This window comes from Eleutherodactylus coqui, chromosome 2, assembly GCF_035609145.1.
Source record: "Eleutherodactylus coqui strain aEleCoq1 chromosome 2, aEleCoq1.hap1, whole genome shotgun sequence".
NCBI lineage: Eukaryota > Metazoa > Chordata > Amphibia > Anura > Eleutherodactylidae > Eleutherodactylus > Eleutherodactylus coqui.
The window spans coordinates 206760056-206786837 of NC_089838.1; the positions used below are offsets into that span (position 1 = coordinate 206760056).

The 26782-nt window shown below is 41.1% G+C and overlaps 1 protein-coding gene across 4 annotated transcripts in view; it reads left to right on the top strand.

The window, feature by feature from the left end:
- The window catches only part of VPS13C (vacuolar protein sorting 13 homolog C), a 247933-nt gene that overhangs the window by 169295 nt on the left and 51856 nt on the right, over positions 1-26782 (top strand). For all 4 annotated transcript variants that reach the window (XM_066592326.1, XM_066592327.1, XM_066592328.1 and 1 more), the window contains exons 48-62: positions 157-326; positions 1155-1399; positions 8741-8970; positions 11780-11872; positions 12548-12913; positions 14273-14362; positions 14473-14628; positions 14710-14974; positions 15046-15206; positions 16532-16653; positions 17445-17742; positions 19013-19402; positions 19854-19958; positions 20276-20440; positions 22148-22276. In XM_066592326.1, the coding sequence (XP_066448423.1) occupies positions 157-326; positions 1155-1399; positions 8741-8970; positions 11780-11872; positions 12548-12913; positions 14273-14362; positions 14473-14628; positions 14710-14974; positions 15046-15206; positions 16532-16653; positions 17445-17742; positions 19013-19402; positions 19854-19958; positions 20276-20440; positions 22148-22276 (2985 nt within the window). The remainder of the gene's footprint in view (positions 1-156; positions 327-1154; positions 1400-8740; positions 8971-11779; positions 11873-12547; positions 12914-14272; positions 14363-14472; positions 14629-14709; positions 14975-15045; positions 15207-16531; positions 16654-17444; positions 17743-19012; positions 19403-19853; positions 19959-20275; positions 20441-22147; positions 22277-26782) is intronic.

Genomic DNA, 26782 nt, shown 5'->3' on the forward strand with positions numbered 1-26782 from the left:
TTTGCTCAAAAGTTGTACCATTAAAAGTAATACAACTTGCCTTGCTAAAAAAAATCCCTTTTAGACCTATGTTGAAGAAAATGTAAAAATGTTATGGTTTTCGCACACAAGCATGAAATTGATAGCTTACTATACAATATTGCTGTTTTGTACTAGGTGGCTTCGAAATGGCTTCATAATGAAAACTTGCGGCTGGGAGAATTGAAGCTGCAACTCCTGTCTTCTTCAGGAAAGATGAGTGCAGATGGCTCAATGGACTTTTCATTTCATCTGAAAACGTCCACTCTCGATGATCTTAGGGAGGGGGTAACCAGGGCCACATCCAGGTCTGTGATCTCCTGCTAATTCTTCCCTTCCTTCTTCCTTGTTGATGCAGTTCTATGAACAGATGTGTGTAAATCCAACGATTATCGCTCAAAATTTCTTTCAAATGGCTGAATTTGAGTGATAATCGTTACATGTAAACGCGAGCATCGGGCATCGTTTGAACAATTATTTCAAGGTAAACTTAAAATCCACCCTTCAGCTACTGGAGATAAAGCAAACATCTTTATCTGTCAGTAGACCTCAGGCTGTTCTCTCTACGGGGAGTCGGCAATTAACATTGTATTCAACTGGCAGTGGAGACGAGAACGATGCAGCTGATTGATCACACACTGGCTCTGCAAACGGCTCATGGAGGCCCTTTTACATGCAAATGAAAATGATAGTGTTAGTGGTCATTAGCACTTTATGCAAAAAGATTGCTAAAACTTTCAATCATTTGAAAGATTATCTTTGTGTGTAAATGGGCCTTTAGATTGTCTGTTCAGGTGACGAAGGCCTATTACTTTTTATAAAGTCTAATGTGGTAACGTTGGACGCTGCTAAACTGCCTCCCCATCTCTAATTTTCTAGCTCCCATAGGAGTCTATGGATCCGCCAGGCCTTTTTTTTTCTGGTGCAACGTTTTTACATGCCGCAAAATCGCCCACTTGAACAAATGCATTGGAATTCAATACCTCAGACGGTCGAGATTTACGGGCCGGCATGAAAACGCGACTAAATAGCCGTGGAAAAAAACGCTCATGTGAATAAAGCCTTAGAATAAAAACTATTCCTCAACCTTTACATGCATATTTAACACAAACAATCTGTTCATTACTCTTTACTAGAATGATTGACCAGAAAGACGCCTCTAGCCCACGTAGCATGATTGATATAAACTACAGGCAACTAGGACAAGAACGTTTCGTCACCGCCATCTTGGAGAAACTATATGTATGCGCAAGTGTGGAATTCTTGATGACTGTAGCAGACTTCTTTATTCAGGCTATGCCTCAAAATCCAGCCACAGACAAACCTCTGCAAATCCATGCCAGGCAATCCACTCCAACCAAGACAAAAGCAGACAGAGGAGGTATGTTAGTGCTTATGTTCTGCAGTAACCCGGCATTGTGCAGATATCCCTGTACATGAGGTCCTAAGCAATGAGAGTTTGCCTGATGTTTTAGCACCTTGTGGCCATGTTTATATCTGTGATATAGAACAGTGTTGTATTGTGGGCAGGTATTTCAAATGAACCTTAGACATGGGCGAGAAAATCATGTGAGTTAAACTGGAATTTAACTGCATGTTAATCTTTGGAGGTTTAAGAATTTTTTTTTTTATTATTTTTTTTTTAAGCAGTATTCTGAACTTGTAGCTTACTAGTCATCACACCCTCAAATCTGTGGACTTTGTATACTTTTGAGCTGCACAAGTAGCCAGAGCGATACCCACTCCCATCTCTAGAACATGGGCCACCACTTCCGGCCAGTGATTTAATACAGATTGTTGGGATTATGGAAAGAGTTGAGCTTGCTGTGTCCTACTGTTTCTTTGACTCCCAAGGAACTGTAAGGCCTCATGTCCACGGGCAAAATATGATTTTAAATCCGCAGCGGATCACCCGCATGCGGATCCGCATCTCATAGGGATGCATTGACCACCCGCGGGTAGATGAATACCCGCGGATGGTCAATAAAAGTGAATTTTTAAAAAATGGAGCATGAAAAAAAACGTGACATGCTCCATTTTCGTTCGGGTCTCCCGCGGGGACGGCCTAAAATAAGAATAACTTACCCGCAGCGGACCAGGCATGTCTTCTCTTCTTCACGGCCAGGTCTTCTTTCTTCGGCTCGGCGCATGCACGCGGCACGCTGCCGGCGTGCCTAGTACATCCGCCGGCCGAAGAAAGAAGATCCGGCCGTGAAGAAGAGAAGACCTGCCCGGTCTGCTGCGGGTAAGTTTATTCTTATTTTCAGCGCTCATGTCCGCGGGGCAGAAGGGACCCGCTACAGAGTCTCCATGGAGACTCTGTAGCGGGCCTGATTTTCCCTGTGGACATGAGGCTTAACTGGCAGCTATACAAATTACTGGAGGGGCGCAGTCAGCTAATGGCTACTTGTCTTTCACATATCCTCCAGATAATGTGCTCTGTTAGCAAAAACTGTAGTGTGCCACTAGGTACCAAGAGTTTTGTGCTAGCTATCTGAAATGAAGAGGGGTCTTGAGAGCAAAAAAAGCTATTTTGCAAAATGTCTTTATTTTTATCCATCCTATAGTTCTGAATGCACACCCAATGATTTAAAGCGTCAGAATAACCTGTGTGTGTGTTTGAGTAGTAACACTGTTTCTGGCCATTATAACTTGTATATGCATTTTTTTCACCAGTTTTTTACCTGTGCAGGCTCCATGTCTAATTGTCAGTTTTCCCATAGCAAGTGAGATGGGACTAGCTACTATGTCTCCTATACATATCATACATTGGCAGCACACTCCCAGAATCGACAGCATGCAGAATATTCTACAGCAGTGCTGAGCAGTGTAGCTGTGACTCCAACACTGGGGAGAGCTAGAAAATGTATTAAAGCCTTCAGCAGTGTCTTTCTCTGGCTCTGAATCTGCTTCCTCCTCTCTCTCCTATCTCTATAGACTTCTATGGGCAGCATGTAACCAGATCTTTTAGTGAGATAATCTATATCCAATAGCCCAGTCCCGATGGCATACACATCTGGGTTGTAAGGGCATTAATTATTGTGATAGATCGTTGTTTGTTATATTTAAAAACTCTATAATGGCTGGGTCTGTTCCACCATGATAGACGCATAGCCAATGTGGGTGCCCATATTCAAAAACGGGTCAAAAACCTTGAGATTTGAGATACTGTCCATGTGGAAGCTGGCTTTTGGGAAGACAGATGGAATAGATCTGACACGTCAGGATAGGTTTTGTGGTTACACTATGCAGCAGATGTTTGTCTTTTGTATGAATCATATTAATCATCTGTTTGCTTTAGAGGAAAGCTTCCTTTACTTCCTGTTCATGTGACACTAGTGTCATAATGGTAAACGGTAATTATTGACCTAGATATGTGCCTGTAATAATCCTCCTGATGTCAAGCCCTGCGAAAGATTTAATTAGGTTTTCTATGGAACAGAACAGCCTACTCCCAAATAGCTCTGTGAAGCCTAGTAACCTTTTTCCATCCTGATTTCACAATATATCGCACAATACATGTACTGAAAAGCAGGTTAGCGAAATGTCACTTCAACGTCTTCATCTAAGTTTGGTCTTATGAAAGGGTTTGATGAACTTGAGAAAGGGAGATTACATGGTTTTTGTATTTTTATCCTCATTTTAACCTACTTTAGAGCCTCACAAGAACATCTGGTTCCATTTGTGTATAGGAACAAGTGACACCTTATTTTTATTTGTGAAGCAGTCTGACTGCTTGCAAAATGAATATATGCCGTTGTGAAAGTATTGAATTATATTTATGCAGCAGTGTCATGTGCATAATATTTGTGCCGTGTGCATAGCAAGATGTACGTGTACAAAAGACACGTTGTAGTTCTACTAACAGGGCCCCAGACACTGAGCGAGCAGCTTTGTACAATTAACCTTTTTGTAATGTTTTACCAAGATAGAAGTATCACACATGCTGTACACTTTAATTATTGTAAATCAACAATTCAAACAGAAGAGCTCGATGACAACAACACTTGAGTGTTTCTCACTGTTCTCTTCTCTGATGGATCGTAATAATAATATTTATTTATACAGCGCCGACATATTCTGCACTTTTTACAAGACGGGCAATGAAAACAAACCAGTTCCATGTAGTAATCAATTGATGGAAAGAGTAGGGGTGAGGGTTCTGCTCCAACAAGCTTACATACTATAGATAATGGGGTGATACAGTACGTAAAGGAGGTGGATAAGTGTAACGTATGGCTAGGTGGAGAGTGAGGGATGTTATACACAGACAATAGTCAAATAGGGCTGTGTAGTGGCTGAATCGGTACGACTGCAGGGGGCGGTTGATTGCGGCTAGCAGGGATTGCAGTCAGTAGGACAGGGAGCACGTTATCAGGGGGAGTACAGAGGGGTTTGGTTTAGAAGATATGGTATGCCTCCCTGTAGAGGTGCGTTTTTATAGCATGCCTGAAGTTGTGTGTGTCGGGGATTGCCCGGATAGTTTTGGGTAGAGTGTTCCAGGGGACTTGTGCTGCTCTGGAGAAGTCTTGGAGGCGTGAATGAGAGGTTCGAGATAAAGGGGCGCTTAACCTGATTTTGTTGGTGAAGCGGAGGGTGTGGGCTGCATGGTTGATTGAGATGAGGGAAGCAATGTAGGGCGAAGTATGCAATAGAGGTAAATGCAGCTTCTCCTTGTGCAAGTTTCATTTTGGAATGACTTTTGAGAGCGGGAGTATAAAAAAAATAGGGTTTGTCCCACCACCTAGAACTGCTTCCGAACCGCTGTGTCCTTCCTGGTTGCTGCTTACCAGGACATGTGCTTCTGCAGCCAAGCACTGACTATAGAAGGCCACTGCTGTGGCCAGTGATTAGCTGCAGCAGTCACAGATCCTGGTCAGCAGAAACCAGCAGGATGGACAGAGTGGTTGTAAGGCAATTTCTACTGGTGAGACAACCATGGTAGTTAGAAACCTATTTTTCCTTTTTTGAAAAATCTGAACTTGCCAGATGCACGTTTAACTGATAGTCTCTGTATACTTTCCAGTCTGGCTGCAGCTAGGGACTAGAACAGTTTATCTGGACAAGATACAGACAGCGATAATTTGTGTGTGTGTGTGTGTGTGTGTGTGTGTGTGTGTGTGTGTGTGTGTGTGTGTGTGTGTGTGTGTGTAACAGTAGATAAAAAGTACACTAAAGGCCCATTTACACGGAACGATTATCGCTCAAAAGATTGCTTTTGAGCGATTAATCGTTGCATCTAAATGCGTGGTCATCATGCACTTTTTGTGCACTGCTCATTGATTGCTAAATTCAAGCCAGCCTAAAAATCATTCTGCGGTCTTATCAGGAGTTCTCCACGGGTAGTGCTGATAGCATTGTTACAGCTATTTAACCCACCGGAGAACAATGAGCCGAATGGAGATAAGAGCCCTCCGGCTATTAACTGCATTCAGCTAAAGGCTTCATTTGCAGGCTAATAAGCTATTAAGTAGCTGAGGAGCAACTTAATAGTTTATGCAAAATGATAGCTCAAAGCTGTCACTCAAACTGTCGCTTGAGCGATTTAATTTTTTTTTTTTTGAGCGTTCATCGCTCCGTGTAAATGGGCCTTAACACAGGGCTGCAACCTATTTCATATTAAAGGACACTGTAGCAGTAGAAAGCAATTAAGGAAAGTGTTGCCATGGATGACCAAACCACAATGTTCATTTTGGGATTCCTGCTGAGTGGCACCTCTTTGCAAACTTGCCCTAGCTGCTACACTCTTCACAGTTCCACCAAATCACCAGAACTTCCTACCATAAGATGTAGCAGAGTATTTATACTGAACCAGGTATGAATTTAGAGACGACATCAAGAAGAAATAATAGAGAAAGAGAAGTTGCTATACAGACTATATGAGGAAACCAGGTGAGTTTCTGGAACTTCAACATTTCATTGTTTCATACTATTAAACAAGTAATGGCTTGGGGTGCTTTTGCAGTGAGCGATTTACGGTGAATGGTGACAGCTTTCTCGTGCAGCTTGTTTATACAAGCAGATAAATTGTTCGCTCGCAAATTTTTCAGCCATTCAAATTCACTGCGCCTGAATGATCGGTATTTAACCCGTTCCCGCTGCAGGGCGTAAGTTTACGTCCTGGCAGCCTGGTACTTCCCGCAACAGGACATAAACTTACGTCCTGGAGATAGCACGGGATCATATGTGATTCCGCGCTATCCCGCAGCGGGAGCCGGCTGTCTAAGTAGATCGTGGCAGGGAAAGAGTTCACAGAGGGAGCGGACTCCCTCTGGGTCTCCGGCCGGAACTCGCGATGTCATTGGCGCCAGACATTGGCGTCCTGTATTGCCTATGTCTATGATCGCTGTATAAGCGATAAGGCATGGCAGAGCAGGAGCTCTGCCATGCCTTATGACAGCGATCATCAGGGCAGTGGTTAAAGTCCCTCAGAGGGACACAAACAGTGTAAAAAAAAAAAATAATTAAAAAATGAATTAAAAAAAGAGTAAAAAAAACTTTTATTTGGTATTGTCACATCCGTAACGACGCGTGCAATAAGTTGCACATGCTTTTGACTGTGCACGGAAAAAAACGCAAAAAAAACACTAAAAAACTGAGGCAAAATGCTAATTTTTAGCATTTTGCCTCACTAAAAACGCAATAAAAGTGATCAAAAAAGCTGTATGTACCCCAAAATGGTACCAGTAAAAACTACAGCTCGTCTCGCAAAAAATAAGCCCTCACAGAGCTCCATACATCAAAAAATAAAAGTTACAGGACTTTGAATGCAGCAATTTAGATTAGAAAAAAATTTCCAAAAAAAGGGTTTTTATTGCAGAAAAGTGGGAAAACCTAAAAAAAAGTAAGAATTTTGGTATCGTTGTAACCGTACCGGGCCGCAGAAAAACTGGAATGTCTCATTTATGCTGCATGATTAACGCTGTAAAAAAAAAAAAAAAAAAAAATCTATGGCAGAATTGATGCGTTTTCTCTCCCCGTTATCATTAAAAAAATAATAAAAGTTTTACAATATAGTCTATGTACCCAAAAGTGGCACCGATAAAAACTACAGTTCACCACGCAAAAAACAAGCCCTCATACGGCCGCGTCGACGAAAAAATTAAAAAGTTATGACTTTTGATAAACTGAGAAGAAAATCCGCCAAAAATTGCTGCGTCCTTAAGCCCAAAATAGGCTGTGTCATGAAGGGGTTAAACTACACAATTGTGCAACGCGCAAACTATTAATTTCATGCGTGAAATTAACGATAAGCAAACAAATTATCTTTCGATCATTGACTGTGTTTACTCTAAGCGTATATCGTTCAAATTTGAACAATCCTGCGATTTTGAAAAATGTTTCTTTTTTTAATTCACCGTTGTGTATAAAAGCACCCTTAATTAACAGGATGTTTTCTACAGAGACAACTAGTGAAGTGCAGCAAATATTCCACATGAAACATTGCTTTTGGAAGATATAAAAGGTTTCGTGACTTGCATGTATAATGATGCTCGGTGGTTAGGTTTTATCATGCATGTCAATACATTACAGGAGGTTTTGAGCAATTTTTACATCCCAACGGTCCATCCCCATTGTATTTGTACCCTCATCAGTTAGGGATATTGAACATTCCAAGAGGAACAAGTTCTCACTAAGGTTGGTCCACGGACTGCAACTGGGTGAACCTACACACTAAGCACTTTTAAATGTATTTTTTTAAATAAAAAAATTTTATATAAAATTTGGTACAGACTTGCAGAATAAAGTAAACATGTAATTTTTATTGCACATTGAATGCCCTAAAAAAAGAGACAAAAAATTAATGCAGAATTGCGAGGGAAGGGGGTTTCATTCCCCAATACATAGTGTGTTTGGGATTTTTTTTATGCTTGTATCAATACAGAATGTTATGTTACATTTGGTCCTGCAAAAAACAAGTCCTCATATGGCTAAGCTGACAGAAAAATAAAGTTATGGCACTTGGAAGGCTGCCTGTCCACGGGCGATATGTCACTGCGTTATCCGTGGCGATAATCCGGCCGCGGGTAACGCAGTGAAAGCTTTCCATAGGCTAACTATGGAAAACGCAGCCCGACGTCCATGAGTGGAGAATCCTACAGATTCTCCGCTCGTGGGATTGAAATCACAGCATGCCGCGATTTGCCGCAATATTCCGTCACAACCGTCGACAGGCAGCCTAAGGTGAAAAAAACAAAATTTGTTAAGGGGTTAAACAATTGCTCATCTTCAAGAACCAAGTGCAGTTTGTCACATTTGAGAATTTTATGATTTAAGAATTCTCTTGTGATGTCCTTAAAGGGGTTGTCCCGTGATAGCAAGTGGTGTTAAGCACTTCTGTATGGCCATATTAATGCACTTTGTAATATACATCGTGCATTAAATATTGGCCATACAGAAGTTATACACTTACCCCTCTGGTGCTGGCGTCCTCATCTCCATGGCGCCGACTAAAGCTGCCTTCTTACTGGATTAGACGCGCTTGCGCAGTCTGCCCTCTTCTGTCCGGCTCCGGTGTGCTCGCGCTGCAGAGCTCTTCTGCGCGAGCCAGACAGAAGAGGGCAGACAGCGCAAACGCGTCTAATCCCGGCAGAAGAAGGCTTTAACTATTACTTTACTACTATGTTGTTGATGTCCAGTGATTTATTTCAAAACTGTAGAAATGTATTTTTTTTTTCTACCTTCTGTGATATTTTTTTCCTTTTTTTTTTTCTTTTTTAAGAGCTCACAACATCTAAGAAAATGAATCTGAAAGCATTGATCATGGATCCTGAGATAGTATTTGTAGCCAGCCTTGCAAAAGCAGATGCCCCTTCTTTAGCAGTGTCCTTTCAGGGTAATTTCATTCTCTCTGATGTAAACTCTGAGAAGAAGTTGACGGCAGTAGTAAAAGAATTCAAAGTCCTGGCCTGTCCTTTCCTCCGAAAGCTAAGAGGCAGTAACATCACTACGGTATGATTCTTACTCAATATTCTGTAACCTCATGTTATCTTGGGTGCAAATACCTTCTTTTTCTGTAGCGTTAAATTTGTGTTAAAAATACACCAACTCAGAACTGGAATATCTGCAATTTTTTTTATGTGACTTTTAACCCCTTAAGGAACAGGCTCTTTTGTACCTAAAGGACCAGATACTTTTTAGGGATTTTACCCATGTTGTATTTACCTGCCGTATTTTTTTTTTTTTCTTCAGAAAATAATTTTCTTTGCGTTTACTTTTCCCTGACAGTTTTTTTCAGTTTTGTGTGTTATTGGGGTAATAACCTTAAAAAAAATAAAAAATATATATATATATATATATATATATTTATATATATTTATATATATATTTATATATTTATTTATTTATTTATTTATTTATTTTTTTTAAGGTTATAGGTGTATATATATATATATATATATATATATATATATATATATATATATATATATATATATATATATATATATATATTCATTCTTTTAATCAACATTTTATAGTTTTGGGGTTTTTTTACGCTAAAATAAAATATGGTCATGGGTTTTTCATTTTGTTTCGGACATTTTGATATATAATATGTATAGTTTTGGATTTTAGGGCACACTTGGCGACTTTTTTGGTTGGTGTTGGCTTTGGGTCATTTCTAGAGATGAGCGAGTATACTCGCTAAAGGCAATTGCTCGAGCGAGCATTGCCTTTAGCGAGTACCTCCCTGCTCGAGACGTAAGGTTTGGGTGCCGGCGGCGGGCAGGGAGAGCTGGGAGGAACGGAGGGGAGATCTCTCGCTCCCTCCTGCTAACTACTCACCGCTCCCCTGTGCCGGCACCTGAACCTTTCATCTTGAGCGGGCAGGTACTCGATTAAAGGCAATGCTCGCTCGAGCAATTGCCTTTACCGAGTATACTCGCTCATCTCTAGTCATTTCCTTTTTTTGTAGAATGTTTTTTTTTTTAATTCTGTAAAAAATTTTTGTACTTCTTTTTGTAACTATTTACCATCTATGACCACCATGACGTCATATAAGACTTCCTGCAAGTCATTCACATTGTATTTTTTTTCACACTTTTCCACTGTAGCTGGGGCATCCATAGGAGCTGCATTCATAGGAGTCCCAGTTAGAGGGGAAACCTCTCCCTGCAGTGACAATAGTCACTAGCAGATCTGATCAGGGTCTGCTAGGATCCTGCAGCTGTGCTGTCACAGGGGGCTCCTGGCAGTCATGTGAACGCCGGGTCATAAAGTGGAAGAAACACTTCCACTTCTTAGTACATAGCGCTCATTGAGCACTACGTACCCAGGAAAGGAGAAGGCAGAAGTAGTTAAACGCTTCTCCCTTCTCCTCCGGGTTCTCGGCTGTGGCTAATGGCTGAGGACCTGACCTGCTCCTGCTTAATGCAGGAGCAGAGGCTTTAATCCCACGCTGTATTTTTGCTATTAGCGGGAATTACAGCCCAGGGTTAAGAGATGTATATTTACCACGTTTGGTCCTTAAGGGGTTTTAAAAAAAAAAAAAACTTGCACATTCTATATTGAATCTAAACTGCCCACAAATGTGGACTGAAATAATACTGCCGTGACTTGGCTTGCAGGTTAAAAAACAAGTGCACACTGTTCATCAGGCACACCGTAAGTAGACCAGAAAAAGACACTTTAGGCGCAAAATCTCCCCCATTACTTTTATCTGGATTCATTACAAGATCAATTCTGTTCAAATAAGTCACGGTAGATTGATTGCCTTTATAAAAACTAGCTTGCACAAACCAAATAAAGCAAATTGGACTAGAAATGCAAATTATTAAAAAAATATATCTCTATTCAATAATTATAAATTCTGTCATTCAGGAGGAATGACCTCCACAGGCAAAATACCTCATACTGGGAAGTACAATATTTTAATATGACATGCAGATTAAAAATGTACATCTGCTATTCTGCTAATTTAAGAATTAAGTTCTACTATGGTTGGCACTTGGATGTGACCCAAGGATTCAACATATATTGTATATTCATAATAAAATATTCTTCTGTTAGATCCTGGAGAATAACAGTCATACCTGGTGCCTTCGGGATCCCAAAGGTCCCTCTTGCTCATAAAGACTAAAGGATTATAAATGGTTCATACAGTAGCAACTGGAGTCCATGTAATAACTTTTGCATTGGGACCCAGGACCTTAAAGTTATGTCTCTGTGTTAGGTCTTTCCACTAAGAAGTGTTGTGAATTGTCTAGATATTGCACCATACATAGTATGTAAGGCCGAATGAAGACAATGTCCATCTAGTCCAGACTGTTTATCTTCCTATGATGTTGATCCAGAGGAAGGCAAAAAAAACCCCAAGAGGCAGGAGCCAATTAGCCCCTTTGGGGGAAAATTCCTCCCTGACTCCCTAAAGGCAATCAGACTAATCCCTGGATCAGCCCCTAATAGTTCCTACCTGCCTGTATACCCGGATTAACAATTAACCTAAGATTTATATCCTGTAATATCCTTCTGCTCTAGAAAGACATCCAGTCCCCTTTTAAACTCCTCTATGGATTTTGCCATCACCACATCCTCAGGCAGAGAGTTCCACAATCTAACTGCTCTTACAGTAAAGAACCCTTTTCTGTGTTGGCGATGAAACCTGCTTTTTTCTAGACATAGCGGATGCCCTCTCGTTACCGTCGCAGTCCTGGGTGTAAACAGATTGTGGGAGAGATCCTTCTATCGTCCGCTCAAGTATTTATACATCCTAGTGAGGATTGTTAACTGAAGTAATATTTGAAGTGTTTATTTTTCTTAGGTAATACAACCTTGCTCCCTACATTTGGAACACACAACATCTATGTCTGGTAGCCAGAATGGCAGAATTAATGTAGAAGAAGTTATCATAAAGGTAAGTTAACATTTATTGGTGTATATTATGAGTAGGGCAAGGGTTCATAACTTTTCTTTGATCAAGGGCCACATTTACTTGTTAGATTGTACCACTCCCAAGGACCGCAATAAAACGTAAAATATCTTTAAATCCCTGCCTGCTGAAAGAGCTTGTACAGTAGTGCAGGGGAGCCAGCTGGAGGACACACCTGAGCGGCGGAGAGGTGAGCATATAATTTATTTTTTTTTTCAACAGCTAGGGATGCTTTTCAAAGAAGAGCTTATATTTTAAGCCCTTCCCCGAAAATCATGTTGCAGGGGTTGCCTACAACCCACTGCTTTCACTGGGGCCAGCAGCGTCGACCCCATTGAAAGCAATGGGATAGCATCCTGGACTTCTGCCACAGCTGTGGCAGAAGTCCGCAATATACTCCCTATGCTTTCAATGAAGCTGGCGCTGCTGCCAGCCCTATTGAAAGCATTTAGCGATATTGCAGCATTTTTCTTGCGCTGCAAGGCGAGTTTTTTCACTCGTGTTTTTTTTTTCCTTGCGCTGAGAGAGCTAATGGGTAAAAGCCCTAAGGATGTATGACCACCTTTTATGTACTGGAAAACCTCTTTTAGGTATGCTTCCCTGGGACTGTCTCTTTCATTATATGCTGTAATTGTGTATTTTACTATTGTCTTTCCTCAGATTTCTCCCATCATTTTAAACACTGTGCTGACCATTATGGCAGCTCTGAAACCAAAACCCAAGGATAATGAAGAGAAGGGGCCTGTAGTTGAACACAGGAACATATGGGATATAAGAACCACTGACAGTTGCAACAGCTGGTTCCTGGGAGTGGATTCTGGACATGAGGCAACAGAATGCTTTCAGAATGTAGAGTGCTCTCCAAAGGAAGAAAACTTTGATTTAGCAGTTGCAGCGGTGCAGGTGACACTGGAGTGTGGTCTGGGACATCGCACCGTGCCATTGCTATTACTGGAATCTACATTTACAGGAGCTGTTAAAAATTGGACATCTTTGATGAGTGTGACTGCTGACACTACACTTGAGGTACTCTCATGAGCTTACAAACTTCAAAAAAACTAACAAACCTACTTGTTGTTTTACTATCATTCCTCATGAATTGCCGTTTGTTCTTCAGGATGCACTGCTGGTAACCTATTAGGTACAAGTAAAGTTGAATGTGTTGATGATTGCAAAAATCACTGTATAGAGGAAAAAGTCTAAAGCTGAAAATATGCTAGAAAGAATTGTAGCTTTGCTTTGTAGTCTTCATTTGTTGCTCATAATTAATTTTTGCTTGAAGTCTTGGATGCTCTAAACCTATAATTTTAGAGATAGATACTAGAATTCCTGACTTTACACAGGACTAATATTGGGCAAACTATGCCCGATACGCGTCCCTGTGTTTTCTCGCTCCTGTGCTCCTGCATGGGAGCTATCAGAGCTTTTTAGCTCACAGAGCGGCCAGCAGGGTGGGTGGGGCAGTGCAGGAGATTTCCCTCCTTTCTCTCCCCCGCCCCTCTCCATTGAGATAACACAGCAGCCATTCACTACTGAACGGCTGCTGTGTTAAACTGAATGATCAGCGATGAAGCTCATCGCTGATCATTTATGCAACATAAAAGTATCAGTAGTGGACGGTGGCTGTGTTATGTGAATAGAGAGGGGTGGGGGAGCGAGAAGAAAGAAATCTCCTGCACTGCCCCGCCCCCCTGCTGGCTGCTCCGTGAGCGACTCAGCACCTGTAGATCCCATGTGACAGCACGGGAGTGCGGAGACGCATTGACTAGTGTCGGGCATCGTTTGCCCGACATCCGTCCCATGTAAATGGACCCTTAAGTACTTGTTTCTCTAAATAACTGGAGCCACACACTTAAATAATCCAGACAAATTAAATCTTTGAGAGCTTGTCTCACCAAAGCTGAGATAAAGAATATCAAGGGCCAAAGTGAAAAGAGGCCTATGCATAATGGACTGTTGTATAAATAACTACTCACATCTACAGTTCTCTCGGCTTGATTGTTCGCAATGTAAACGTTTATTGGTTTTGTACAGTTTGCTATTACATGTTGCTACTTATTTTTTCAAATAATAATAATAAAAACAGTTTGAACATAAAGAATATTAGGAAATTAACTTGAGTGAGACAGCCGAAGATGGCTATTCAACTCTGTAATCTCATTGAAGTGCCCACCCTTCGGGACACTCTGGGGCTGCATTTGTGATATCTGCTTCGGTGAGGCAACCTCTTTAATTTTAGATTTGTCCAAAAAATTTCCTCAGATATTTCAAATTAGAAGCTATATGTCTTGAGACATTAATCTAATACTACTCTAAGATCATATAAAAATGTTTGATTTTAAGCCACTGAAAGTTAAATGCATATCTTGCTTTCCGTTTAAACAGGTTCATTATTATAATGAAATCTATGCCGTATGGGAACCTCTTATTGAACGAGTAGACAATGGAAAACGCCGGTGGAATTTGAAGCTTGAGGTAAGACACTGTAGAGTCTCCTGTTTTTTTCTTTTTGTTTTTTACTTTATATCTCCTGGAAGTTTTTGTTTGTTATATAATTATAATATATTCTGCTCTTTTGTGGAAAGATGAAAAACAACCCAGTTCAGGAAAAAAGTCTTCTTCCTGGTGATGACTTCATAGTAGTTCCAGAGCCTCAGTCTGCCATTAACATTACTTCTAAAGACACCATGAATATCACCGTTACAAAGTGTACTCTGGGAGTCTTCAGCAATCTGGCAAAGGTAATAAAAGTGGATACAAGGTATCATTAAACTGAGAACCCATTACTATGTTTCTGACACTACTGACTTTTTTCCCCTTAGGCTTTTTCTGAAGGTACTGCTTCTGCATTTGACTATTCTTTAAAGGACCGAGCCCCTTTAATAGTCAAAAATGCACTTGGTGTCCCCTTTATACTTCAGCATGGTGCAAATTTGCGACAGTTTGGGTCTTCAGATCATGAGCATATACATACGGTCAATGAAGGACAATGTTTGGAGCTTGAATTTTCCTCTGTAGAGCCTCTGCATCGTGGGAGGTTATCAGCACTGCATCGTCAGGAAAGCAGCCTCTTTACACTTGGCATAGGTGAGTAGTATTTGGTAGGAAACAATTGTTTGTGAGATTAACTTTTTCTGATATTCGTTTTCTTTTTGCAGTTCCACAGGGATACACTGAGGTAGCAAATATCCCAGTAACTAGGCCAACCAGGCGACTTTATAATGTGCGAAGTCCTTTACAAGAGAATTGTGTCTCCATTGTTGTACAGATAGATGCCAGTGAGGGAAACAAAGTTCTTTTTGTTAGATCTCCACTCCAGGTTGGTGACCAGTTTTCTTGACATTTTTGCAATGAATTTTAACCAGTTTTTAATTTTTAAAAATGTAAAGTGTTAAAATTACCATGGCAGCACATGGATTTGGGGTCCTTTTACACAGGATGCCAATCGTTCAGTGTAAATACTTGCAGTGACTTTATTGGCGCAGAATAATTGGTTCACTCATCGTTCATCCAGCTTGTGCAGACGTAAAAACTGAATGATGAGCGACCATGTAAACAGGCAGGCGTTCATCTGTTTACTGTGAATGGCGACAGACAGCCGGAGCGATATCTGGCCCACTATGCCTGTATGCTCTACCAAGATCCTACTATCTTTGCTACTTGACTCCTGGATGATTACTAACACAGTCCATTGGTCCTTGTAGAAAGATGGAAGCTACTGTATGTCCTGTTCATGGATGAATATAGCTTGCGGAATATGCAGTGTCTGTAGGAATTGGACAGCATGCTGGATAGGTGTGTCTGCGCGGTCTGATGCAAATTGCACCCTGTTCCCGAGTGCATCAGAGTTTAGAGAGGAAAGTGCACATATGACAGTATGGTGGGAGGGATTAGACTTGTTGTATCAGAGTGTACAGAGGGATGAAAATAAGGGAGATGGAACAATACCTCTGCAGCACGACCTATTAGAAGGCAGCACACTTATGAGGGGCAAACACCCCATAACCGCTGTCTGTGTATGGATTATAGCTTGGCTTTCACTGCCCAGTCATTGTTACAAGGCTTGTATAAAGAGTCTAACATTGACTTGCAGGAATGCTGCCTTCCAATTGTTGGCGCTGCAGAGGTATTGTTCCATCTCTCTTATTTGCATATTACCCAGAAGAGCAAGAACTGCCTTATAGGTCTCCTCACTCACTCACCTTCTAGCTGCTCTGTCTAAGAAGAAAGCATTCCTGACACAGAGGGATAAAAGTACACCTGTATGGTAGACCTTGCAGGAGGGAAGTCTCTGCAATGCTGTGCATGAGGAGAGATGACCGTAACAGGCTGTGATCTTCCTGATGTCACTTGCTGCTTCACCTCTCCCTTACACACACACAACTTTGAACTAAAACTTTTGAAGCTGCTACCTGACTTCAAACAGGTGCCAAGCTAGGACGCTGGGCGTTAATGTGATATTTGGTCTAAGCTATATCTTATACAGTATTCTGACATGTCATAAAGAATTTTGAAAGAAAAAAATTGACACTTCTGTGATTTGATTTATGTACTATTAAAGATGACCAGGTGAAAGGGAATTTGTTTATAGCCACATGATTTATAGCCTATATATGCTAATCTAGAATTGTTTAATCATTTCAGATCAAGAACCATTTCTCAGTTCCTTTCACTGTATTTAAATTTGTGGTTAATGCAAAGTTACTAGAGTTTATTGGAGTTTGTAAACCAGACGAGGAGTTCCATGTTCCCCTACATTCGTACAGGTATGTCTTAAAGAAATATATATTTTGCAACCTGCAGTAATTTTGTAAAACCACATTTGGCGTAGAAAAATATTTAATGCCTCAGTATTTTGGAACTGCATGTTTTTTTTAAGGCTCTGTTCTCATCTGCATTGTTTATTTCTATTCAGCAATTTTTGTTCTGCCCCTAAAATAGTGTAGAAGTGCCGGATCCACATTGATTTTAATGCTGATCATCTTGGTGTCCGTCATTGTACCAGAAAAAAACCTCTAGCATGCAGCACTATTTTGTTGCTGCAAATTTGACTGAATCTGCAATGGAAGGGAAGGAATGGACTTATTTGTATAGCGCCAACTTATTCCGTATGGCGCCAAATAGAGCCTAAATCATATACCAGTAATACATATCAGTAATAGTTGAGACAAGTACTACATTTTGACTTGGCTAGCTGCAGCTTCATCTGGCAGAATCCTCTTTGCCAGGGATGATGGGAGCCAGACGTGAAGATGCTTAAAAAATGTCTCCCCAAGTTTGCCCTGTTGGACGTGTGCAGTAGCACAATGCTGAGTGTTACATATGTGTTTTTTTTTTTATTATTATTATTTATTTATTTATTTTTGGTTTAGGTTAGAGAAAAATCACAGCAAGACTTTTGTGAACTATTCTTGAAGGGTTTCCTAAATAGCCCACAAGCAAACCATGGGCTATGAAATTATTCACTACATTTATTGTGATGTGCTCATTGTCGTTTTCTAAGTGTAGAGTCATTTACGTTTGTTTTTTCCCCCCCTTGCATTAATTGTAATTCAAGGTGTCAGTTGTTCTTGAAACCAGCGGGTGCGTTAGCCGGAAACTTTAAAGTGTCTACAACCTACATTGCGTGGAAAGAAATGCTGCAGAGGAGCAGTGAAGTTCAGTGCACACTTCAATGTCCATCCACTGAGATCAACTTCCTGCCGCTAATAGTGAATTGCACAGCAGTGCCTGATGAAATCAATTTTATCAACAGTAATGGGGAAAAAGACTGGGACCCAGCTTACATTATTCATCTTTATCCCTCACTGACCATTAAGAACCTGCTACCCTACTCGTTGCGATACCTGCTTGAGGTAACAGATTAGAAATTACTAAAATTGTGACGTAACTGTATGTACAGATTGTTGGGGAGATGATGATCCATGTGAAGGGGTTGTCCAGCTCTGAAAATGGCATTGCCTATCCTGTGTGCTTCTGGCTCAGTACACTGACAACAGGCAAATTGCTGGTCACTGGAGGTCCCAAATGGCGGACCTCCACCGATAAGCTACTGACGCTCTAGCCTGGGGACAACCCCTTTAGTTTCTGATGCCAAACTATAAATCTACTTGTGTTACGTTTTACATAATTTGTGTATATTGCTACCAATTTATTTATAGTTTATATGGAAAACTTTCTTTAAGAGGAGCTTTTCATCAGTTTTTCTAATCTTAAGCCATCTAAACAATGCTGCAATGCACTTTCCTTGTTTACTTTCTTAGATATCCTACCTAGGCAAAGCATACCTGTAAAATGAAGGCTTTAGTTTTCCCGTGTCACATGCAAATTACTGCTGAAAGGTTTGGTGGACGGGCTGGACCATCTTTGCTGGCCTGTGTGCCTCAGGAAACACCGCCCCTCTCTGCTGCTGTGACTTACAGATGTCCTGTCACCATCACTGTAATGGAACTCCTGTATAAGCTCTGGAACTGGCATATGGGCGGTATATCTGTCCGTGTTGTAGGCAGATTCATCATATTGTACTGCACATGCGATGATCCCGGAGCTCATGCAATAGTTCCATTGCCACGATGGTGACGTCAAGATGGTCGGCATCAGAGAGGGGGCGGCGTATCGGGAAGTATACATGTCGGTAAAGACGGTTCAACCAGCCCACCAGAGACAGTCCAGCTTGTCCACTGGACCGCTTGCCAGTAATTTGCTTGTGACATGGGAAAAATGAAAAACTTTTATCTTACGGGTATGCTTTGTCTAGTGTTTCTAAGCAAGTAACTGTGGAAAAGTGTTTTTAATGGTGTAGATGGTTTAAGAGCGAATACGTAGTTACAGGTTTCCTTTAATCCAGTCAAACATATGATAGGTGTTGGGTTATAAGATAGTCATAGACTGTAAGTTATTATGCAGTTATGCCCAGGAAACGAGCTGTACTGCCAGATTCATTATCATTTTCACTGTATTATTCGCTATTTCTATTCAGTAACAGATACAATGTCTGATAGTCCTGCATAAGGGCAGTGCAGTTTCTTTCCTGTGATATTGTAATACCGGTAGGTTTGTCACAATCTGTTCTTATTCTAAAATTATTTTAGATCTCTCAATAATATTATTCTTTACACATTTCAGGGGACAGCAGAAGCTCACATGTTACCGGAGGGAAGCTCTTGCGATGTCCTTAATTCTCGAATCAGTGGAGAGATAATGGAGCTTGTCCTAATCAAGTATCAGGGCCGGAACTGGAATGGCCACTTCAGGGTTCATAATAATCTCCCTGAATTTTTCCCTATATGTTTCACGGCTGACACGTCTGAAGTCATGACAGTGGACCTCTCGGTTCATGTAAAACGCATTGGAAATCGCATGGTGCTTTCTGTTTTTAGCCCATATTGGATTATCAATAAGACATCACGCATCTTGCAGTACCGTGCAGAAGACATTCATGTCAAACACCCATCAGATTACAGAGATGTGATACTTTTCTCCTTCAAGAAGAAAAACATCTTCAGTAAAAACAAGGTGCTCCAGTTTATTTCCGATGTCTGTTAGGTTCAGTTGTAACTTGGTTATGTCAGGAGGTTTACTCTGCCCAAACCACAGGTAGCATGAAATCCTAACTGGCACCCACATTGCAGACCTCTAGGTCTTTCTTTGAATCTCTAGGACTTTTCTCATTAAACATAGTTTAAAAAGCAGTCCAGATTGGGGAGAGGAGTCATCAGGGTAGCTTCTAGCTGCTTTTAGAAGCTTTCTCCCTGTCACTTAGCTTCTCAGAAACTGATGCTATATAACTGTTCTTCTGTCAGCGTGTTTGATCAATCACAAAGTAACAATATTACCATCAAAAGTTCAAACTTTTTGGGTGAAAATACTGTTGAGAGTACCATAATACTCTTCCATCATAAAAGCAACAGAATTGTAATTAGTAATAAACACATACTGTACTGATACATTTTCTTGTTTAACGCAGATCCAGCTGTGTGTTTCCACAAGCTCCTGGTCATCTAGCTTTTCCCTGGATACAGTTGGAAGTTATGGTTGTGTGAAATGCCCTGCTGGTAAAATGGAATATTTGGTAAGTCTCCACGTAGGGGTGGAAGAAGTTATTGGCCTCTCTTAAAGTTGGCATAATGTCAGCTGTTGAAGGACTTTGGTCATTGGATGTTTTTCCCTATTTACTTTGGCGATATTTTGAGTTTGATCCTTTTGATATTTTATTTTTGACTTTTTAAAAAAAATTCTTAGAAGTAATAGCATATTACTAGGAGAGAACTGTAGGGTTGCTGCGGATTGTCTGATTTTCTGCTTCTCTATGGCATAAAATGTAAACTTGAGCATTATACAGTACCTTTTCTTAATACATTTAGCTTTCTTTTGTCTCCAAATGTTAAGGTTGGAGTAAACATTAAAATGAGCAGTTTTAATCTGACTCGGATTGTTACCTTGACTCCATTCTACACCCTTGTCAACAAGTGCGGCTTGGAGCTTGAAGTGGGAGAAATTGAAGCAGATGGTTCATTGCCAGATCTGAAGTGGCATTACGTTGCATCCTCTGAGGTATAATGGCTATTTTACAAATAATGCATTATTTCAGGTACACCTATAAATTGTGACTCGTTAGGGTATGTTTACATGATGGAACTTTCGATCTCTAATACCACGGCAGGAACCCCAAATTATTTTGCTGTGTATCTGCACACTGATTTAGCCCTGTCAATAGGCAAAATCCACTTGCAGAATTTCCATTGGGCTTTAAATGAAACTGGAGGTGTGTGAAGAAGTGATATGCCACGTTACGTGGGAATGTGTTGGAAATTCTGAACTCAGATTTTGCCCATTGACGAGGATAAATCTGCATGAGCATCTACAGCAAAAACCCGCTGCATTGGTGTGGATATTTGCCGTTGTTTTAGAGGCAGAAAATTCTATGCGAGACTCTACTATGTGAACATACCCTAATGAGCATGTAGTTCTCTAGTGTTCACAATGACCTGTTTTATCGCTAAGGGCTTAGGTGGCTTTCTCTTAAAATAATTTAAGCCTAGCACCACATAATAAACTTTTATACAGAAGCACTTTGTTTCACAGTAAACCAGTAAATGACAAGTAATGAAATTAACAAACCAATGGACTAAAGGAAAAGGGTACTGTAATACTGATTATGAACCGCCTTCAATATTACATCAAAACAAATTTGTTTTTTTGTGGCGTAGATTGCATATTTAAGATCTTTTACAACTTCAAATGCTTGTTTGCAAACTCTCGCTTAAGACAGTTTAGAATATGACAAAAGTTTTAAAAAAAAAGGGGGGGGGGCATATTTACTATCGCCAGAACACTCTTACATGCTTTGCGTGTTGCACGTAGCAAAAAAAAAAAGGGTCTAATAAAGTAATAGAGGTATTCCTTTTTTTTGTCTGTTTTTGTTTTTTTTGTTTTTTTGGCTTTTGAAGAAAGCGGTAGTGGCAAAAACTGCTACAAAAATTGTAGCAATTTTTGTCGTAAACTGAGCAAACCAAAATGTGGTTTGAAGTTGGGCTTAGACGGCCGTAAAATTTGAAAGGTTTATCATTTAGCAGGGCTGCTACTTTTTGTCCCAAAAAGAGGCACAGGGTCTACTTTATGGGGAATGTCTTAGCATATTTAGCAAGTGCCGTCCGGGTCCCTCCCGCCATTCAACGCGATGGCTGTGATTGGTTTATCGGGAACCGCAGTGATTTGCTGAGCTGTGGCACTCGAGAACCAATCGGAGCAATGTTTGCTGGAGGCGGGGTCTACAAACCTTGTTACCAGCAAGTGATCATCTTTCAGCGCTGAAAACTGCAAGCAAGCCTGCCGGAACTGCAGAGACCAACGGGAGAGACACAGATGGCAACTGCTAGTTAAGTGTTGCTTTTTTTTTTAACGTAGTGTAGCTAGGGCTTATTTTCAGGATAGGGTTTATATTTCAAGCTCCCACTACACCCCCACCCCAAAAATCGAGATAGATCTTATTTTCGGGACAAAGTGGTGTATTTGACGCTTCTTAAAACTGTCTAGTCTAAGTTTGCTTTATTAGATAGTATTAATAAATAAGCCCCAGTGTATACAACTGCGTACGTTTTGTATACTTTAATAGTTTGTTTGCTATGTTTTATTTAACAAGGTTTGTTGTAAAAAACAATGAAAGATTGGGAATACAGGATATAATTTGATATTCGTTATGTACTAATAAAAACAATTAATTATTCATATACTAATATGTATATTACACTTTTATTGCAGTGTGTGCCATTCTGGCCAGAAAATGTCTCTGGGAAGCTGTGTGTCCGTGTAATTGGCTGTGCGGGGACATCTAAACCCTTTTTCTTCAACAAACAGGATAATGGCACTTTGCTAGCTATTGAGAGCATGGTAAGTGGAGTAAGGTGTACACCTAAGAACACTGTATGGCCAACACCTTGTGGACACCTAAACATCACACCTATAGTATATGAGCTTGTTGGACTTTCATTTCAAGTTCTGTAGGCTTTAACATGGAGTTAATCCCCCTTTTCTAACCAACATGGAATTAGCTAAAACAGTCTCTACCCTTCTGAGAAGGTACTAATGTTGGACAAGGAGTTCTGGTTCACCGTTGAATTTATTCTACTACTCCACTTCAGCCAACAGTGTTATTTTTTACCTGTTCTCTGTTCTGGCTTAAAAAGAAATGGTAAAAATAGTGTATGAAATGGGCCAAAAAGTTGTTACCAAAATGCCCTTAGGAGGCTGTCCCTGATTCAGTTTTCTTAATGCAGTATTAGGCCTCCTTCCCACGAACGGATTTCCGCCACGTAATTCGCGGCGGAAATCCGCTGCGTTGCCCGCAGCTATTAGGTTCTATTGAACCTAATAGCTCAGTGCTCACGGTGCGGAATTCCACCGCATGAATTCTGCACCGTGAATTCACCCGTCCTCACTCGTGGCATGCTCTATTTGCCGCGGGTGTACGCGTGGACGGCTTCCATTGCAGTGAAAACGCTTCCCCGCCCACCGCTGCCGCATCATGTGACGTGGCCGGCGCGTCATGTGACGCGGTGGAGGTGGGCGGGGAAGCGTCATGCGGGAACGAGGACACCGGATCCGCACGTAAGTATGGGGTCTCCTGGGGGGCGTCGTGACTGGCTCCGCCGCGGAATTTCGCAGCGGAGCCTGTCACGGCCGTGTGCAGCTGGCCTAAAAGCTGAAAGCAGGAATGTATTTAATAACAAAAAAAAAAGAGGTAAATGGTATCTGTCCTTAATACTCTCTCCCTCTGATTTCTGCTTCTTAACTGCATAGAAGAACTAAAACAGAATCTACGAATGTGACAGGACCCTGTCTTGAAAATCTAAGTACGGGAACGCTTTTTTTTACTTCTAGTTTAAATTACCCATGCTATTACTTATCAGCAGAGATCAAAACTAGTAAAATGTGGGGGGGGCGTGGCCTGACGGAGCCGATGCAAGTCGCATTCTGAGCAGCTCCGCGCTCAAGCCCGATAAATAGCAACCAAAAGCCTGCCCAGGGCACAAAAAACACACACAGAAGCTACAAGGAGGCAGCGGAACTTACCCCCAGCTGATGGCGTCCCGGAGGAGAACCGGGAAGACAGGACCGAAGCGCCTAACAGATTTCTATCCAGCGCGCGGTACGGAGGAGGACAAGATGGCGGAGGCAGCCTGCAGCAGCTCCGGAGGAGAAGAGATGAAGAGAGCGCAGGGTCCGCAGGATACAGCGGTAAGCAAAACCCCTAGACAGCCCGCTCCACAGCGCTCTGCTACAGCAGAAAACTCCCCACATGCCGACACTTCAGTGTACACTAACTCAGCAGGGAGAGAAAGTCCAGAGTCACAGGCAGCCACCGAGACAGAGGAGGAGGGGGGAGGGCAGGCGCCATCCTCTCCACAGGCAGCCCCCTCACACAATAAGGATAAAAGAGCCATAAGTTCCCCCAGCCAAAGCCCTGAAAAAAGGAGGCTAAAGAAAGACCCCCCATCTAGAGTTATTAACCATGTAGAAGAAGAGAGCTCAGAGATAGGAGAAAATACAGATCCACTACTAAATATTGAAAGCTCTGACCAAATGGCTACACAGAGCTTTATAAAAGACCTGGTCATTGCTCTAAAAAGCTCTATTAAAAACGATCTTGCCGACATCAATAGTAAAATAGACAGAAACCTCACTGTCTTGGAAGAGAGAGTCGATCACCTGGAAAATAAAACCGGGGAATTAACCAGCTCACATAACGAGCTTATCGACGCTCACTACAAGCTAGAGGAGGAAGTTAACTATTTGAAAAACAAAATGGCCGACCTTGAAGATCGTAGTCGGCGTAATAACATAAAACTCAGAGGTATTTCTGAAACAGTGAAAACTGAAGAACTAAACGATTTCGTGCAAGAATTAATTAAAATACTCCTCCCCAATTCAAAAAAAGACGAACGCATCCTGGACAGGATACATAGGCTCCCAAAGCCCAAAAACATCCCCGAAGACGCTCCAAGGGATGTTATCGCCAGAGTGCATTTTTTCCAGACAAAAGAAAATTTGATGAGAGCAGCCAGAAATACCAAAGACCTCCCCCCCCTTACAGCAACATTAGTATCTTCGCAGATTTTTCCCAGACTACAATGCTGGCCAGGAAGAAATTCATAAACATAACAAGAGCTCTGAGAGAAAATAACCTAACATACAGATGGGGTTTCCCCACTAAACTACATATTAATAAAGACGGAAAAATCATCACTGCCCTCACCTACGAAGAAGGTTCGCGCCTTCTCAAAGAATGGAACATCCTAGAACCCCAAGAAAGACAACCTTACGTACCCAAAGACTGGTCTCGTAAACAGTACAACAAATCAAACAAAAACAAGACACCCCATCGTTGAATACCATCAAGAAGACCAAATCGCGTCTTTACCCTGGGCACCAACGCATAAAAAAAGCTTGGGCACAGGCTGAACTTTACCCCCAAACTAGACCTCCCTAGGGCCTTAAAACCCAATGAAGGACAGGTCCCTCCAAGTTTATTTCAACTTCAAGTTTCTAACAGCTACATGTACCGACTTTCTCCAGCCCCTCCAAGTTACTCTATTCCCCAGCTCCTTCTCCATGCAATATCTTTACCTGACTCTACACCTGAGGATAACTTCCGCACAAAAACCCAACTCCTTCCTCTCACTCCACTGGACTGGAAATGTTCTGAAAACCTTAAAAATTATCCTAGAGATCCAACCCAAAATTAAAGCAACAAATCAGGAAACAAGATGGACCTGAAAATTACTTCTTTGAATACTAGAGGCTTGAACTCACCATATAAGAGATCCTGCTTATGGAGAGAAGCTATGTCATCGCAAACAGACATCTTATGTGTTCAAGAAACTCATCTAAAAGCTTCAAACCACCCAAAGATTGAACACCCTAGATTTAACAGATGCTTTCTTGCCAACGCACCCAAGAAAAGATCCGGTGTTATGATTGCCGTTAAAGATTCGCTGGACTTTCAGATGCTGGAGGAAATCAAAGACCCGGAAGGTAGATTTCTAATTTTAATATGTAAAATTGAGGGGTTCCTCGTCACCCTGGCCAACATATATGCTCCAAACTCACAGCAAATTAGATTCTTGAACAGGGTGACGAGGAAAATTAGGAAAGTCCAGAGGGGCACTCTGTTGATATGTGGGGATTTCAATGCAATCAATGACAGTTTACTGGACTCCACCCACCCAGACAGAAATAGAGGAACTTGCTTGTCATCTTGGATCCAAAGCAATGAGTTATTTGACATTTTTAGAGTGTTGAATCTTAACTCCAAGGAGTTCACCTTTTACTCTTTCCGACACAATTCATCGTCTAGAATAGATATGTTTCTGGGAGATTTCCATATATTAAACAAAAGTCTAGAAGCCAAAATAGGAGTTACAACCTGGTCGGACCATGCGCCGATCTCGCTGAAATTAAAAGTAGGCCCCCCGGTAACTGTTTCCAATACTTGGAGAAACAACACTTTTCTAATGAAAATCCCCAAATTCCAACAAAAAATTAGAGAAGCATTAAAAGAATATTTTCTATATAATGATACCCCAGATATGTGCCGTTTCACGCTCTGGAATGCACACAAATCAGTTATTAGAGGATCTATGATCCAACAGGGGTCCATTTACAAAAAAGAGAAAAGCGCTCTGTTGAAAACAGCCCTAGAAGAACTGAAAGCCTTAGAAAACCATACCCAGACTGTTCACACCCCCTCAAATAGTAAACTCATAAGAGACGCCAGACTCAAAGTTCGTAACATCCTAATAGATGAATTCGAAAAAAACACAAAACTAATGAAAACCACATATTATACGGAAGCAAATAAGAACACTAAATGGATGGCAAACAAAATCAAACAAAAAAGAGTCAAGTCTAAGATTCCCTTCGTGATAGACCAGACCTCAAAAAACAAAATACTACACCCTAAAGACATAGCAGAACAGTTCAGAAAATTTTATGAAAATTTATATAATTTAAATAAAAACCCTGAAGTCCACCCGCCCTCAGATAAAGCTATAGACTCATTCCTATCAGCTCTACAGTTACCAAAATTAAATGAAGAACAACTAAATAAGATTAACTCCAAAATCACACAACAAGAAATAGATCAAGTCATAAACAAAACAAAAAAAGATAAAGCACCGGGGCCCGACGGTTTCTCGTGTGAGTATTTTAAAATTTTCAAAGAAACACTAATCCCCCACATGGCAGATATTTACAACAAAGCGATGCTCACTGGACATCTCCCTGCCGAGATGCTGCAGGCTACTATTGTAACTATCCCCAAACCGGGGAAAGATCCGAATACCCCTGCTAATTTTCGACCTATTTCTCTTCTTAATAATGACACCAAAATTTATG